General features: G+C 37.4%; 1 protein-coding gene across 4 annotated transcripts in view; it reads right to left on the bottom strand.

Moving 5' to 3' along the window:
- BTLA (B and T lymphocyte associated) overlaps positions 1–13,440 on the bottom strand; it is a 30,994-nt gene that overhangs the window by 4,438 nt on the left and 13,116 nt on the right. Inside the window, exons 2-5 of one of the 4 annotated variants that reach the window (XM_028110612.2) lie at positions 10,339–10,662; positions 3,325–3,360; positions 2,026–2,166; positions 460–503 (exon numbers count right to left, since the gene is read on the bottom strand). In XM_028110612.2, coding sequence (XP_027966413.1) covers positions 460–503; positions 2,026–2,166; positions 3,325–3,360; positions 10,339–10,662 — 545 coding nt within the window. Of the gene's footprint in view, positions 1–459; positions 507–2,025; positions 2,167–3,324; positions 3,361–10,338; positions 10,663–13,440 lie in introns of all 4 variants that reach the window. The other 3 variants (XM_028110611.2, XM_088024473.1, XM_028110613.2) reach the window with 3 other exon arrangements.

The following is a 13,440-nucleotide window of genomic DNA, read 5'->3' on the forward strand; positions in this document are numbered from 1 at the left end:
TCTTTATCTGCTGGTGATCTAGGAAGAAATCACACATTATTTTATGAGATAATTTATGGTTCATTCTTTCATTAACTCTCAACTCTCTTCAAGAAAGACTTTAAGGTATTTTTTGTGAGAATAAATGAATAGCCTGAGGTTACATAACAGGCCAAGAGCAGAGCCAAGGTTATATAATCCACTCTGAATTTTCTACTTCCGGTCTGCACTGCCACTCATGCCTTTCCAAAAGGCTTCTTATTATGAGTCTTGTTAATCCTGAAGAATCTTTGCTGCAGATGGAGGTAAATGTAAAATAAACACATTTTTTTTTTAAAGCAAGTCAATATACGGAGAGCATTTGGACAGTTCCTGGCACAGGGTGAGTGTTACATAGCCTTATTAAATTTAAAATAATATATTAAGATGAACATGGTATAACATAGATTGCATTTGTTTTAACAAATACATAGAACATACCAGGTTAATTTCCCTTCCTGCTGTATCAGAAAGCTTCTTTTGTTCTGCTGGAATTCAAAAAGAGAAATAAGAAACCAAGAAGAGTAAAGAACAACACAAAATTCTTCCCCAATTCCCTGTAAGTTGAGGTTGTGGTAAGAATATGGGTTCTGGAATCTGATTGCTAGGTTGAAATTCAGTGTCTAGAGCAGAAGTGGGATGCCTCCCCACCCATCTCCACCCACTCGCATGGCATGGCAGTGTTATTACTAGTTTTGGCTTGTTTATTTGCTGTGACCAGTAAGGCACATACACCTCAATTTGTGTGCGTTCATGCTGCTCGTTTTGTTCACTGGTTCTTTACTTCTTACTCCAGAGAGCCCTACAGTATATCCAAGAGGAGGGGGCAGGATCTAGTACATCACTTTAAACACGCTGGAAATCCTTGTGCTGGGGATATGCTATACTTGATGTCAGACACACTGTTATCCCCTCAGCTACAGAGACCAGGATCTCCTCTGGCCCATTTCACTCCAGATGTGGTAGGTCAAAGGATTTATCCCTGCCTCTTTTTCTAAAGTTTTCTGAAGCAGCCTCAATAAAGATGGTAAAAGCTGGGGAGGGACCATGGAAAGAGTCTTGGAGTTGCAGATGTGAAGCTGGGGTTACAGAGGATTCCCTCAGTATTCTGAGAAGTTTCTGGGCTCCGGAAGTCCTTACCACAAAACACCAGCAGTACTTTTGCCCAGACAAAGCTTTCTCTTGTGGCAGAAATAAAGGATGCTCTGTCTAGCTTCATTTCTATAGCTACACTGCAGCTTCCAGTGTGGCAAATGGTGGGAGGAGATGGCAGAGGGAACAGTAAAGACAGAGAGAGAGCTGGGGTGTTTTGGATTAGCACGACATCAGCATTCTCCACACATCTCTCTCTTACTCTGATTAAGTGTCTGCTCATGACTCTGAAAGAATTCGTAGAAAAGCAGAAAGGAATCGCTTCTAAGATGTCACACCTCTCCCATCCTAGCCAAACCCACATTTTTCAAGTGCATTATTTTTGGGTGATGGTTCAGTTCAGGCGCGTGTTTATGATGGCTTCAGAAAGTACAGACATAGGAATTTCCTTTGGGGACATTTGGTCTTTGTTTAGACAAGGGTGTGTACGATTGGCATGATGTGGTGTGGCTGTGAAAAAGAGAATGAGACTAATTCAAATTAGACATGTTGACCTGAGAGATTATTTTAAACCTCCCTTTCAATACCCTTAAATTTTAGAAGAGCTGCTTGTCCCATTAACTTAAGATTGACACAAGTAGAATGGGTAAGTCCCAGCCATGTGCCCTCCTTATCACAACCCCTGCCTAGAGCACGGTGCTGTGGTGGCCATGTCTCACCATGACTGGAAGGGACCTGAATTAATCCATCTGTCTTTTTGGTGGAAGGATGAGTTGTCCCCGAGGAAATCATTATCTGTGGTTCCTCACAGAATATTGGGAAAGAAAACAACAGGAACCAACTAAAAATTAATCAGCTCTAGTAACTGAACCCCAAATGCGTGGCACATAGCAACAGATGGAAGATGAAACCCACCTTGGTGCCTTCTAAGGCAGCAGAATAGGTAGAAACAGGTAATGAGCAGAAGCAATGCCCCCAAAGGAAGCAAACTATAAAGCATCCATTGTCTATCATCCGTCACTTCTGTGGAGGGTGGTCCTGAGGCACTGGTTGTATCTGAAATGTGAGTCAATGCTAAAGACAGTTAGGAAATTGGAGATATAATAGGATCGGTAATACCTTCTGCACCGTCACAAATTAAATGAAGGAGATTTCTAGCTGATGCTTCTCTTCCAGAAGCCTTCCCCAAGAACCCTGGGCCTCAGTGTTCTCACCCACCTCTTGCTTTATTGACGAGCATATGTGGGTGGCTCTGGGTTATAATTCATCTTTTGTAAGAATTTTTTATTCTGCTAGGGTTAATCCCCTCTAAAACAATACCCATAACAGCTCTCAGCAAGCACTTCACCAAGCTCTTTCAATGACATCGCTTACTTAACTCCCATATTCATTCCTAAAGGAAAGTAAGGAAGCCATTATTTTTATCTAGTTTCATGCCTTGATAAAAGTGTTATTGTTCCAAGACTTGCCCAAGGTCAGATAGCTAGTGAGTTGCTGTTGGGACTCAAACATGTTTCTGATACTAAATTCCAGTTCCTTTAACACAAAGGCTTTTTGTTGTCTCATAACTCCCTGGGATCTCCAAATACTAAGTATTTTTCTTATCTCAAGATACCTTTGTTATCACCAAATATACTTTGCTGGACATACAGCCAGTGCTCATTGCTATGATCAACATTAACATGCATTAAGGTTCTGTTTGTCCGTGGTAGGTTGCAACTCACTGACGAGTCATGAAACAATTTAATAGATCACAAAAAAATTAGAAACGTGAATTGCAGCAGAATAAAAACTATCAGAATGCATCACACATCATTAATTTTGTATATATGTTAAATTTTTTATGCAGGAAATTTTTATTTCTAAATATATTAACATCATTATCCGTTTGCTTCCACATATGCTTGGTTTGTAAAGGTGGTCAGGAGATACTGAGGCTGGGCAAACAGTGGTTATGCAATTCAGACTGGTAACAAATGCTGCATTGTTTATGCTGCAGCTGCTGCTTGGGTTAGGACAGCCACCAAGTCATTACCAATGATGACAGACACAGCTGTCTGGGAAAGGCTATGAATAGAAATAGGGACAAAAGTTCCCACATAGATAACCTAATACAAACAAATCCACTCAGTTAGGAGTGTCCAATTTTTATTATTTCTCTGACCACCAAATAATCTAGTTTCCTTAATTTAATCCGACTAGTTTGATACTTACTTATCAGAGGGTATTCTGAATTATTTCTAGTCCATTCTGAAATAGAAAATCAAGATAAAGAAGTGAAATTGGTTGTAAAAACAATACTCATGCGTGTCCAAAGTCAGAGCTAATCTCTGAGGGGATGCCTGCATTTGCACACTAACAGAATCCAGTAACCCAGCTCAAGAGAATTTGCACAATTGGCAAATCATCACCTCAGGATCATGGACACAAAATAAGTCTCTGGGTTTGACTTGACCATAAAAAGAAGAGTCAGATACAAAAACAGGAAAATTCCCAATAGCCCCTAAAAGAGATATTTCAAGGGGAGAAAACGAAATATTTTTTTTATCATACTTTGACATTGTTTTTATGAAAAGCATCATCCTTAAATATAATTTCAGATTATATTTTTCTCCTTCAGTACTCAATTCACAGAGTATTCTCAGGTACAGAAGGAAAAGGAATTTTTCTTTGACTTTTTCCCTATTATGTTTGTTTTCATCACTTCATGAAAGGAAAATACGTGCCCAGTTCAAAGCCAATTCTGAAATAATTCATTTGGCTTTTGTGAGGGAAGCAAGGATGACCCAGAAAAATATGACACAGTTTCTGCTTCCCAGGACATTATAATTCTTCATGAGATAAAGAACATTTCCACACATTACTACAGTACAAGGAATTGTCTGATAAATCAGAGGCACAGAGCTTAAATGGCATGAAATATGCTAGAAAAGAGAAATCACTTCCCTTAGGGTGAACCCTGGAAGGCTTCATTAAGAACTGGGAAATGAGCTGGGCTTGACAGGAAGGGCAGAATTGTGGTGGGTGGAGGCAGATGAATGAGTTCCCTATGAAAGGTGAGAGGAGCATGGTGAAGACATGCAATGGCAGGTAGGGCTGTTGAGCTGGAGCAGAGACTCAAAGTGGAGTCAAGAAACAATCCAGAAAGGCAGGTGGGCACGGACTGTGGAAGGCCTTGAATGCGGGTTAAATGCGAGCCCAACATTGGAAGCACTGAGGATGCTCTGCCAAAGACTCAATAGAGGAGTGGCATGATGGAAGAAATTTATTAGGCAAATTAAGTGTATTAGGAAGATATTTGGCTGAAATGGACCAAAATAGGAAACACTAAAGCCACAGAGTCCATATGGCTGATTGGAATATTTGGAAGGAAGATAATGAAGGTTTGAGATGCGCATGAAGCTAAAGGAGGGAGGCAATCCCAGACTGAAGGTTGCCGACAGACAACAGTAGAAGGCCAAAGAAAAGTCCTGGGGAATCCCCTTGGTCAGGAGCATTAATTCACAAGGTGATAAGAAAGGTAGGAGAGTACGAAATTAGGTGAATAGAAATCTCCAAAGGAAAACTTAAAAGGCCCTTCATGTCTCCTATGTAGTTTTCCCTCTCACCACTCCATCTTCATCTCTCCTCTCCAGTATGATCCTAACAAGCGCATACCCACAGGACACAGGGATCACAGGGATGGAGGGAGAAGTTGCCCCTCTTGCCTTTCTTCTCTTCAGCCCTCTCCTCCCTAAGGGAGACAGATTGTTGATCCTAATTTTAGCCCCAACTTGATTCCTAGAACAGGCACCTTTACGCACTTTACAAACCGTGCAACCATCTGTAGAGGCTATGGAATGACCCCAATATGGGACAGAGGAGACACAGTAATACCCCTGGGACACTTCCATGTCAGAAGTATTTATTGGCTTCCCCTGACACTGGTTGCATTCCTCTCTCTTGTACAGAAGGGTATTGGTTCCCATGAAGGAAAAGAGAATTACACAAGAAGGCAGGTTTTCCAAGGAATGTGAACTCAGTGCCACTGCATTTTATTTTATTATACGTTATATTAACATACATTATATAAATAATCAATTAGCGTTCAATTATTGTATATTTCATCATGTAATTAATATCCTGGGAATGATGTTTTGCAAGTTTGGCTTATTTTTATCATTTGTTTTGCCAGTTAAAAAATTAATACTTCTTTAAAAATTCAATATCTCATTATGTGAATAGTGCAATTTTCTTCAGAAATTATTCTTTCCATAATCTTCAGTATAAGCTTCTCCAGCTTATTAAAGGCAATTGTTTCACTTTGCATAGATTATGTCATTTAATTCATTTAAGAATCATAAAGAAATATTTATTGAGCGCCTACCAAGGCTATACACTATGCCTTCTATTTGTAGAGAAGCAAAGATGTTTAAGACACAGCTTCCTTTCCAAAGAGGTTTATAAGCCAGTGCATGGATATTCGCTGGCAATTAGCATTGTCTTTGATGCCACATTTGCAAAAGCAGAGTCTCTAACTCTGCCATAAATCCCTTCTATACTTCTATGCTTCATAATAGAGGGTTGCAGCTAGTTCTAGAGTACTGTGCATTCCCTTACTAGGCTGCTTTCAGAGGTCTTAAAGTTATTTAAAAGATATTAAAGGGATTTATTTTTTTTAAGATTTATTTATTTATTTTGAGAGAGTGAGAATGAGAGACAGAGATAGTACATGAGAAGGGGGAGGGTCAGAGGGAGAAGCAGGCTCCTCGCCGAGCAGGGAGCCTGATGTGGCACTCGATCCCCGGACTCCAGGATCATGACCTGAGCCGAAGGCAGTCGCTTAACCGACTGAGCCACCCAGGCGCCTGATATTAAAGGGATTTAAATGAATTCCTTCATTGGGCTACTTTAAGGGAGTTAAAAGACTGACTCCAAAGTGTGCATATAAAGTAATAAATTATTTTTTTTAAAAACACAGTGTATGCATTCAAGTGAATGGTGTCCGCAGAAGAAGTAACTGCCTTAAGTCTGCATGTAGATTTCAGACATACTATCAGTGCACCAAAGCTCTTTGAAATTTCTCTTTTGTAATAATCTTCCAGGTCAGTTTATGGGCCACAAAACAAGCTCCATTTCATTTCTTTTAATTATAGGGTGATCTTCTTTGATCCAAGTATTTTTTTATCTTGGTGAAATACATATTAACATTACTATTATTATTTTAATCACCGAGAGCATACAATTCAGTGGTATTTAAGACATTCACAGTTGTGCAACCATCACCACTATCTAGTTTCAGAACATTTTCATCATCCCCAAAGGAAATTCCTTACACATTAAGTATTATCCCTTTCTACCAGTTCCTGGCAACCATTAATTACTTTCTATCTCTATGGATTTTTTCTATTCTGGGTATTTCATATAAACAGTCATACAGTAGTAATCTTTTGTGTCTGGCTTCTTTTAATTAGCACGATGTTTTTGAAGTTCATCTATTTTGTAACATATATCAGTACCTCATTCCTTTTTATGTCTGAATAATATTCCATTGTATGGATATAACACACTTTCTTTACCTATTTATCAGTTGATGAACATTTGATTTGTTTCCACTTCTTGGTTTTTGTGAATAGTGCTGCTATAAGTATTCATGTACAAGTTTTAATATGGACATACACTTTCATTTCCCTTGGATATTACTGGGTCTTGTGGCAACTATGTTTAACCTTTTTAAGAAAGGTTGCCAGACCTTTTCCAAAGCAGCTTAATCATTTTACATTCCCACCAGTGCTGGTATAAAGGTTTCAATTTGTCCACATCTTGGCAACACTTGTAATTTTCCATTTAAAGTAAAATTCTAGTAATCCTAGCGGGTGTAAAGTGGTGTCTCATTGTGATTTTGATTTGCATTCCCCTAATGACTAATGACATTGAGCATTCCTTCATGTGCTTATTGGCCATTTATATATTTTCTTTGAAGAAATGTCTATTCAGTCTTTTGCCCATTTTAATTTGGTTGCTTGTCTGTCTGTTGTTGAGTTGTAAGACTTTATATATTCTGGGTACTAGTCCCTTATCAGATATATGATTTGCAAATATTTTCTTACATTCCATAGTTGTCTTTTCATTCTTTCCATAGTATCCTTTGATGTATAAAAGATTTTAATTTTTATGAAGTACAATTTATTTATTTATGTATTTATGCTTTTGATGTATCAAAAAATTGACAAATCCAAGATCATGAAGATCTACTTCTATGTTTCCCTTAGGGAAACATAGTATTAAAATTTTATGCAAGCATATATTTTATTGTTTTCCTTCTTATATTAAATATTTGATCCAGTTTTACTTATTTTTGTATGTTGTGTGAAGTGAAGGTCCAAATCCATTCTTTTGCAATGGGTATCCAATTGTCTCAGCACCATTTAATGAAGAACTACCCTTTTCCCATTTTAATGGTCCCAGCAGTCTTGTTAAAAGTCAAGTGGCCATCTCATTGTGGTTTTGATTTATATTTCCCTGATAATGAGAGATGTTGAATATTTTTTCATGTGTCTGTTAGCCATTTGTATGTCTTCTTTAGAGAAATGTCTATTCGTGTCTTCTGCCCATTTCTTAACTGGATTATTAATTTTTGGGGTGTTGAGTTTGATAAGTTCTTTATAGATTTTGGATACTAACCCTTTATCAGATATGTCACTTGCAAATGTCTTCTCCCAATTCCTAGGCTGCCTTTTAGTTTTGTTGATTGTTTCTTTTGCTGTGCAGAAGCATTTTATCTTAAATTACCTTACACCTGTCAGAATGGCTAAAATTAAAAACTCAGGAAACAACAGATGTTGGTGAGGATGCGAAGAAAGAGGAACCCTCCCACACTGTTGGTGGGACTGCAAACTGGTGCAGTCACTCTGGAAAACAGTATAGAGGTTCCTCAAAAAGTTAAAAATAGAACTACCCTACATCCCAGCAACCACACTACTAGGTATTTATCCAAAGGATACAAAAATTCTGATCAAAGGGGTACATGTGCCCCAATGTTTATAGCAGCACTATCCACAATAGCCAAATTATGGAAAGAGCACAAATGTCCACTGACTAATGAATGGATAAAGAAGATGTGGTATATATATAATGGAATATTACTCAGCCATCAAAAAGAATGAAATCTTTCCATTTGCAATGATGTGGATGGAACTAGAGTGAAAGAAGTCAGTCAGAGAAAGACAAATACCATATGATTTCATTCATATGTGGAATTTAAGAAACAAAACAGATGAACATCAGGGAAGGGCAGGAAAAATAAAATAAGGTAAAAATAGGGAAGCAAACCATTAGAGACTCTTGACTACAGAGAACAGGCTGAGGGTGGCTGGAGGGGAAGTGGGGGGGGATGGGTTAAATGGATGATGGGCATTAAGGAGGACATTTGTTGTGATAAGCACTAGGTGTTATATGAAAGTGATAAATCGCTAAATTCTACTCCTGAAACTAATACTACACTGTATGGTAACTACCTTGAATTTAAATAAAATCTTGGAAGAAAAAAAACCTCAATTGGCTAAAGATGTATGGATTTATTCTGGACTCTTAATTCTATTCTATTGATCTGTATATCTATCTTTTGCCAGTACCACACTGTTTTGATTATTGTAGTTTTATAGCAAATTTTTAAGTGAAGGAGTGTGAGTCCTACAACTTTGCTTTTCTTTTGCAAGATTTTTTTTTTTTTTTTTGGTTATTTGGGTCGTTGCAACTGTATGTGAATTTTAGGATCAGTTTTTTCATCTATGCAAAAAAAAAAAAGAAAGAAAAAAAAGGTTGTTGGGATTTTGATGGGAATTATATTGAAACTGTAGATCACCCGGGGAAATACTGCCATCTTAACAATTTTAAGTCTTCCAATGTGAATGGCATGTCTTTCCATTTATTTTTATCTTCTTTAATTTCTTTCAGCCATGTTTTGTTTATGGTATAAGTCTTAAACCTCCCAGGTAAAATTATTTTATTCTTTTTGAGGTTATTATAAATAGAATTGTTTTTTTATTTCCTTTTCAGATTGTTCACTGCTAGTGTATAGAAATACCATTGATTTTTTTTTTTAGCTGATCATACAACCTTGTCGATTTCATCTATTAACTCTACTACCTTTTGTGGATTTTAGAAGTGAAACTACCTCTTCTTCTTTTCCAGTTTGGATGCCTTTTCTTTCTTTTTTCTTGCCTAAGTGTTCTGGCTAGAACCTCTAGTTCAGTGTTGAATAAAGTGGCAAAAGCAGACAGCCTCTTCTTCCTGTTCTTTTTTTTTTTTTAATTTTTTTTCTTTATTTGAGTAGAGATAGAGAGAGAGAGAGCAAGCATGAGCAGGGGGAGGGGCAGAGGGAGAGGGAGAGGGAGAAGCAGGCTGTGCAGGGAGCCCAATGTGGGGCTGGATGTGGGTTTGGATGTGGGGCTCAATCCCAGGACCCTGAGACCATGACCAGAGCCAAATGCAGAGGCTTAATCAACTGAGCCACCCAGGCTCCTCTTCTTCCTGTTCTGAGAGGAAAAGCTTTCACTCTTTTACCATGGAGTATGATGTGGGAGTTTCATAAATTAAACATACTCATTTATTTTCCTCTACTCTTCTCTGTTTGCTTTCCATGTTTTATTCAGTTGGTTTTGCCCAACTTAACCTCAACCTGTTCTCCTGATGTTTGAGCCTATTGAGGGCCTCTGGAAGAGACTGGAGAGGCAGCTAAAGCTATGAACATCCTCAAAACTCATCAGGGAGTCTGGCTTATTTGTGCGCAGTTTGTTCTCTGTGCAAACTATGAATTATTAACAAGTGTATAATTGTCGGGGCACCACAAATATAATTTCAAGGACTTATTATCAGTAAAAGTTAAGGATTGGTAAGTAGAAGAAAAAAATAAAGGAAAAGAGGACAAAGAATAGAGAGCTGTCTACTACTATTGGTATTCACTTGGTAATTTTTTCTGTATTTCAGTGGCCTAGTATTGGATTTATCAAATAAATGCTATACCCCCAAAGGCAAGAACAATAACTTTTATTATATTTTTTCTCTATTTTTCTCTACCTCACCCCAAAATTACACACACACTTGCTCACACAGATCACAATCTGAGGAGTGTGGCAACTTTCTGATTTATGTGACTTCAGTGTCTAACATAAATGCTTGAGAATCTGGGTCCTCCTTTTCCTTAAAACATGATGAGAGAATATGAGAGAGTCTTGGTGTAGAACTCACCTGTCACATTAATGGTTACTGAGTGGCTTTCAACAAGTCCAGATGAAAAATTTGCAGAACAGCGGTATGACCCAGTGTCACCAGGCAGCATGTGATTAAAATGCAGAATAAAAACTGAAATATTCTCATTTTCATTCCAGCTTGTGTATCCCTGAAGTTTATACCCAAGAGATAAACAGCTTTTTCCTTCGAGCTTGCACCAGATCACATTAGGTCTGTTAGTACAGTATTTCACAGGGCATTTCAGATCAAACGAATTCCCTGCTAAGACAGTGTATATGGAATATCTCTTTACATACAGTTGTTCATTACATGATTTTTCCCCTGAAAGATGAAAACAAAATTCAAATCAAATATGTTCTATAAAGACCAGGTATTTGCCATTCAACAGATTCTGCCAAAGATTTCTCAAGTATGATTTTATAATTTTCCCAGATAACATTTTTTTAAAAAGATTTTATTTATTTATTTGACAGAGAGAGAGAGAGAGAGAGAACTCACAAGCAGGGGGAGAGGCAGAGGGAGAAGGAGAAGCAGGCTCCCCACCAAGCAGGAAGCCCGACATGGTGTTCAATCTCAGGACCCTGGGGTTATGACCTGAGCTGAAGGCAGACACTTAACCGACTGAGCCACCCAGGTGCCCCCCCTCCAGACAACATTTTTCAGTATATTAACCCTTATTAGCAGAGTGTCTGGTACATAGTAGGCACATGATAAGTATTTGTTGAAAAAAATAATTTCCTCAATTGTTGAATAATTTCCTCAATTTCCAAAATATTACTGACATTTTTATTATTATAAAATGTTATTTTATTTTATTATTTTATAGCTACTCCAATGGTAGCAAATAATAATAACAATTTTTGGTCAATAATTTATTATATTCCAGGGGCTGTTCAAAACACATTAAATAGGGATGCCTGGGAGGAGCTCAGTCGGTTAAGCGTCCGCCTTCAGCTTGGGTCATGATCCTGGGGTCCTGGGATCAAGCCCCACATCGGGCTCCCTGCTCAGCAGGGAGTCTGCTGGTCCCTCTCCCTGCCTGCCCACCACTCATGCTTTCTCTCACCCTCTCTCTCTCTCAAATAAATAAAATCTTAAAAAAATATTAAATATTTTAACCCATTTAATCTTCACGACAAAAAATATATTATTATGACACCTATCTTACAGAGGTTGTAAAACATTTGCCTAGAGTTATATGCTAATAAATAGGGGAATCAAGACTCAAACTCATACTAGAGTCCATCACTCTGTAAATCATTAACCATTACTCTATTATTGTTTCTTGAGTAATAATCACATTTTCTATTACTAGCTCTGATATATTCCAATAAGTGGGAGAGAGGAACTTTTGTAGACAATTATTTCCCTATTATACTTGGCATTAGAAATCTTCATTACTTGTTTCACAAAGACTTTAGTGCTGCCTTGCAATTTTTTCCATGACTTTTTCTATGTAGGACACATGCAACTCAAGATAATTGTTGGAAGATAGGATGTTCTGACATAACATGAATGTTTTGTCTTCCAAAGGGGGAGGAACAGCGATGCACCTCTTGGAAATTCTGTCTTTTGGCCTAACATACAGGAATTTGCCTCCCTTTATTTTGGTGGGGAGAGGTTTTTCCTGGAAACAGATTTTCTGTTATCGTCTATGAACCTTCTGTTAGTAATTGTCAGTTGCATATAAAATCTGCAGCCAAGAAAAAAGAACTTCTAAAATGACCTATTACTATTGAATAAGTTCTGTTACCCTTAACTTACCATGAAAGTATTTACCTGGAAACCTCAACATCTAGGATGTAATTGTGAACCAAGATACATGAAGAAGAATTATTCCCTAAACAAGCAAAATAGATATTGCAAGAACCCAAACTCATCTGACTTTATACATAATCCTTATAAATCCATTATCATTTCCTAATTAGCTTAGAGGGCATAATTGTGTTATATAATACAGAGTAATAACTATATTCATAATAAGAAGATTGAATCAACAAACAAAACTTTGAATAAGGCTTAATATATCTATTTTTTGAAACAAAGAAGAACAACCCATTTTACAAAGAATTTCATCAGAAATGGTCATGTCAAAAAACATTTTGTCTCAAAGGGGGCAAACTTCAATTACTTAGAATGTATACTTATGTGGAAGTATTCATTCTTTGATATTTGTTGGATTATATTGTCCCTTTGTAGACTCATGTACATGAGCAAGAAAAATGGCACCAATTTATGACAACCACTTAATTTTTTTTGTATCAGTTATATCATGAGTGTATATAAATCATAGAATATTCTACTACTGAACTGACTCCCTGTGCTGGTAAAACAATAACTACAGTCAACCAGATTCCTTTTAGTTAAGAATGCTATAGTGGCTCATACCTTTTTGTTTTTCCATTAGAGCTAAGGTCTTGAGAGTGTTTTCTCTTTAAATTCCTTTCCCTACATCCTTATGTTCGTTTGTTTGTTTTTTTCTTGGCTCTGTCTTCCCCCTTTTGAACTACCCTCTCACCAATATTTCCAATACATCCCCTTCATTAATTTCTTTCACTCATCTCCAGGCGTTCTTCTGAACAGATGTATGTCTCACATCAGCGTAACTGAGGTGATAGCCTAAACTAGCTTTTAAGGACAAAGCAGGCTAAGGGCAACTCGGATGTTGAGGTGAAAGACAGCTTTTGGCCCTGCCTTGCAAATGCTGCTCTCCTTAGCTGAATGTTCCACTTTATTTCTACACCCTTGCCAGCATAACTATTCTCATTTTTAGCTATTTATTAACCCCCAAAAAACCTCTCAGTATAATTTCTGCTCACATCTCATCAACCTCTGTCAGAAACTTGATTTGTCCAGGAACCAGATTGAGAACTGTGGAGAACTTTCAGAAACTTGTGAATATTTTTATATTTATAAATGCATTGAAACCTCAAACAAGTTCACTTTAAGACTTACTAATTCAGTTGCTTCCAAAAATTCAAAATAAAAATGAAAGCAAACTAAAAGCCAATTTATAAGGATGAAGTTTTCAAAAACTTGAAGAGAAAGGGTAAGATAATTTACCAAAAGGAAGTGCCTAACAATATAACACCTGGATGT

This window comes from Eumetopias jubatus, unplaced genomic scaffold (assembly GCF_037043125.1).
Source record: "Eumetopias jubatus isolate StellerSeaLion01/CBP00866 unplaced genomic scaffold, mEumJub1_p1.0 scaffold_1, whole genome shotgun sequence".
NCBI classification, from domain to species: Eukaryota; Metazoa; Chordata; class Mammalia; order Carnivora; family Otariidae; genus Eumetopias; species Eumetopias jubatus.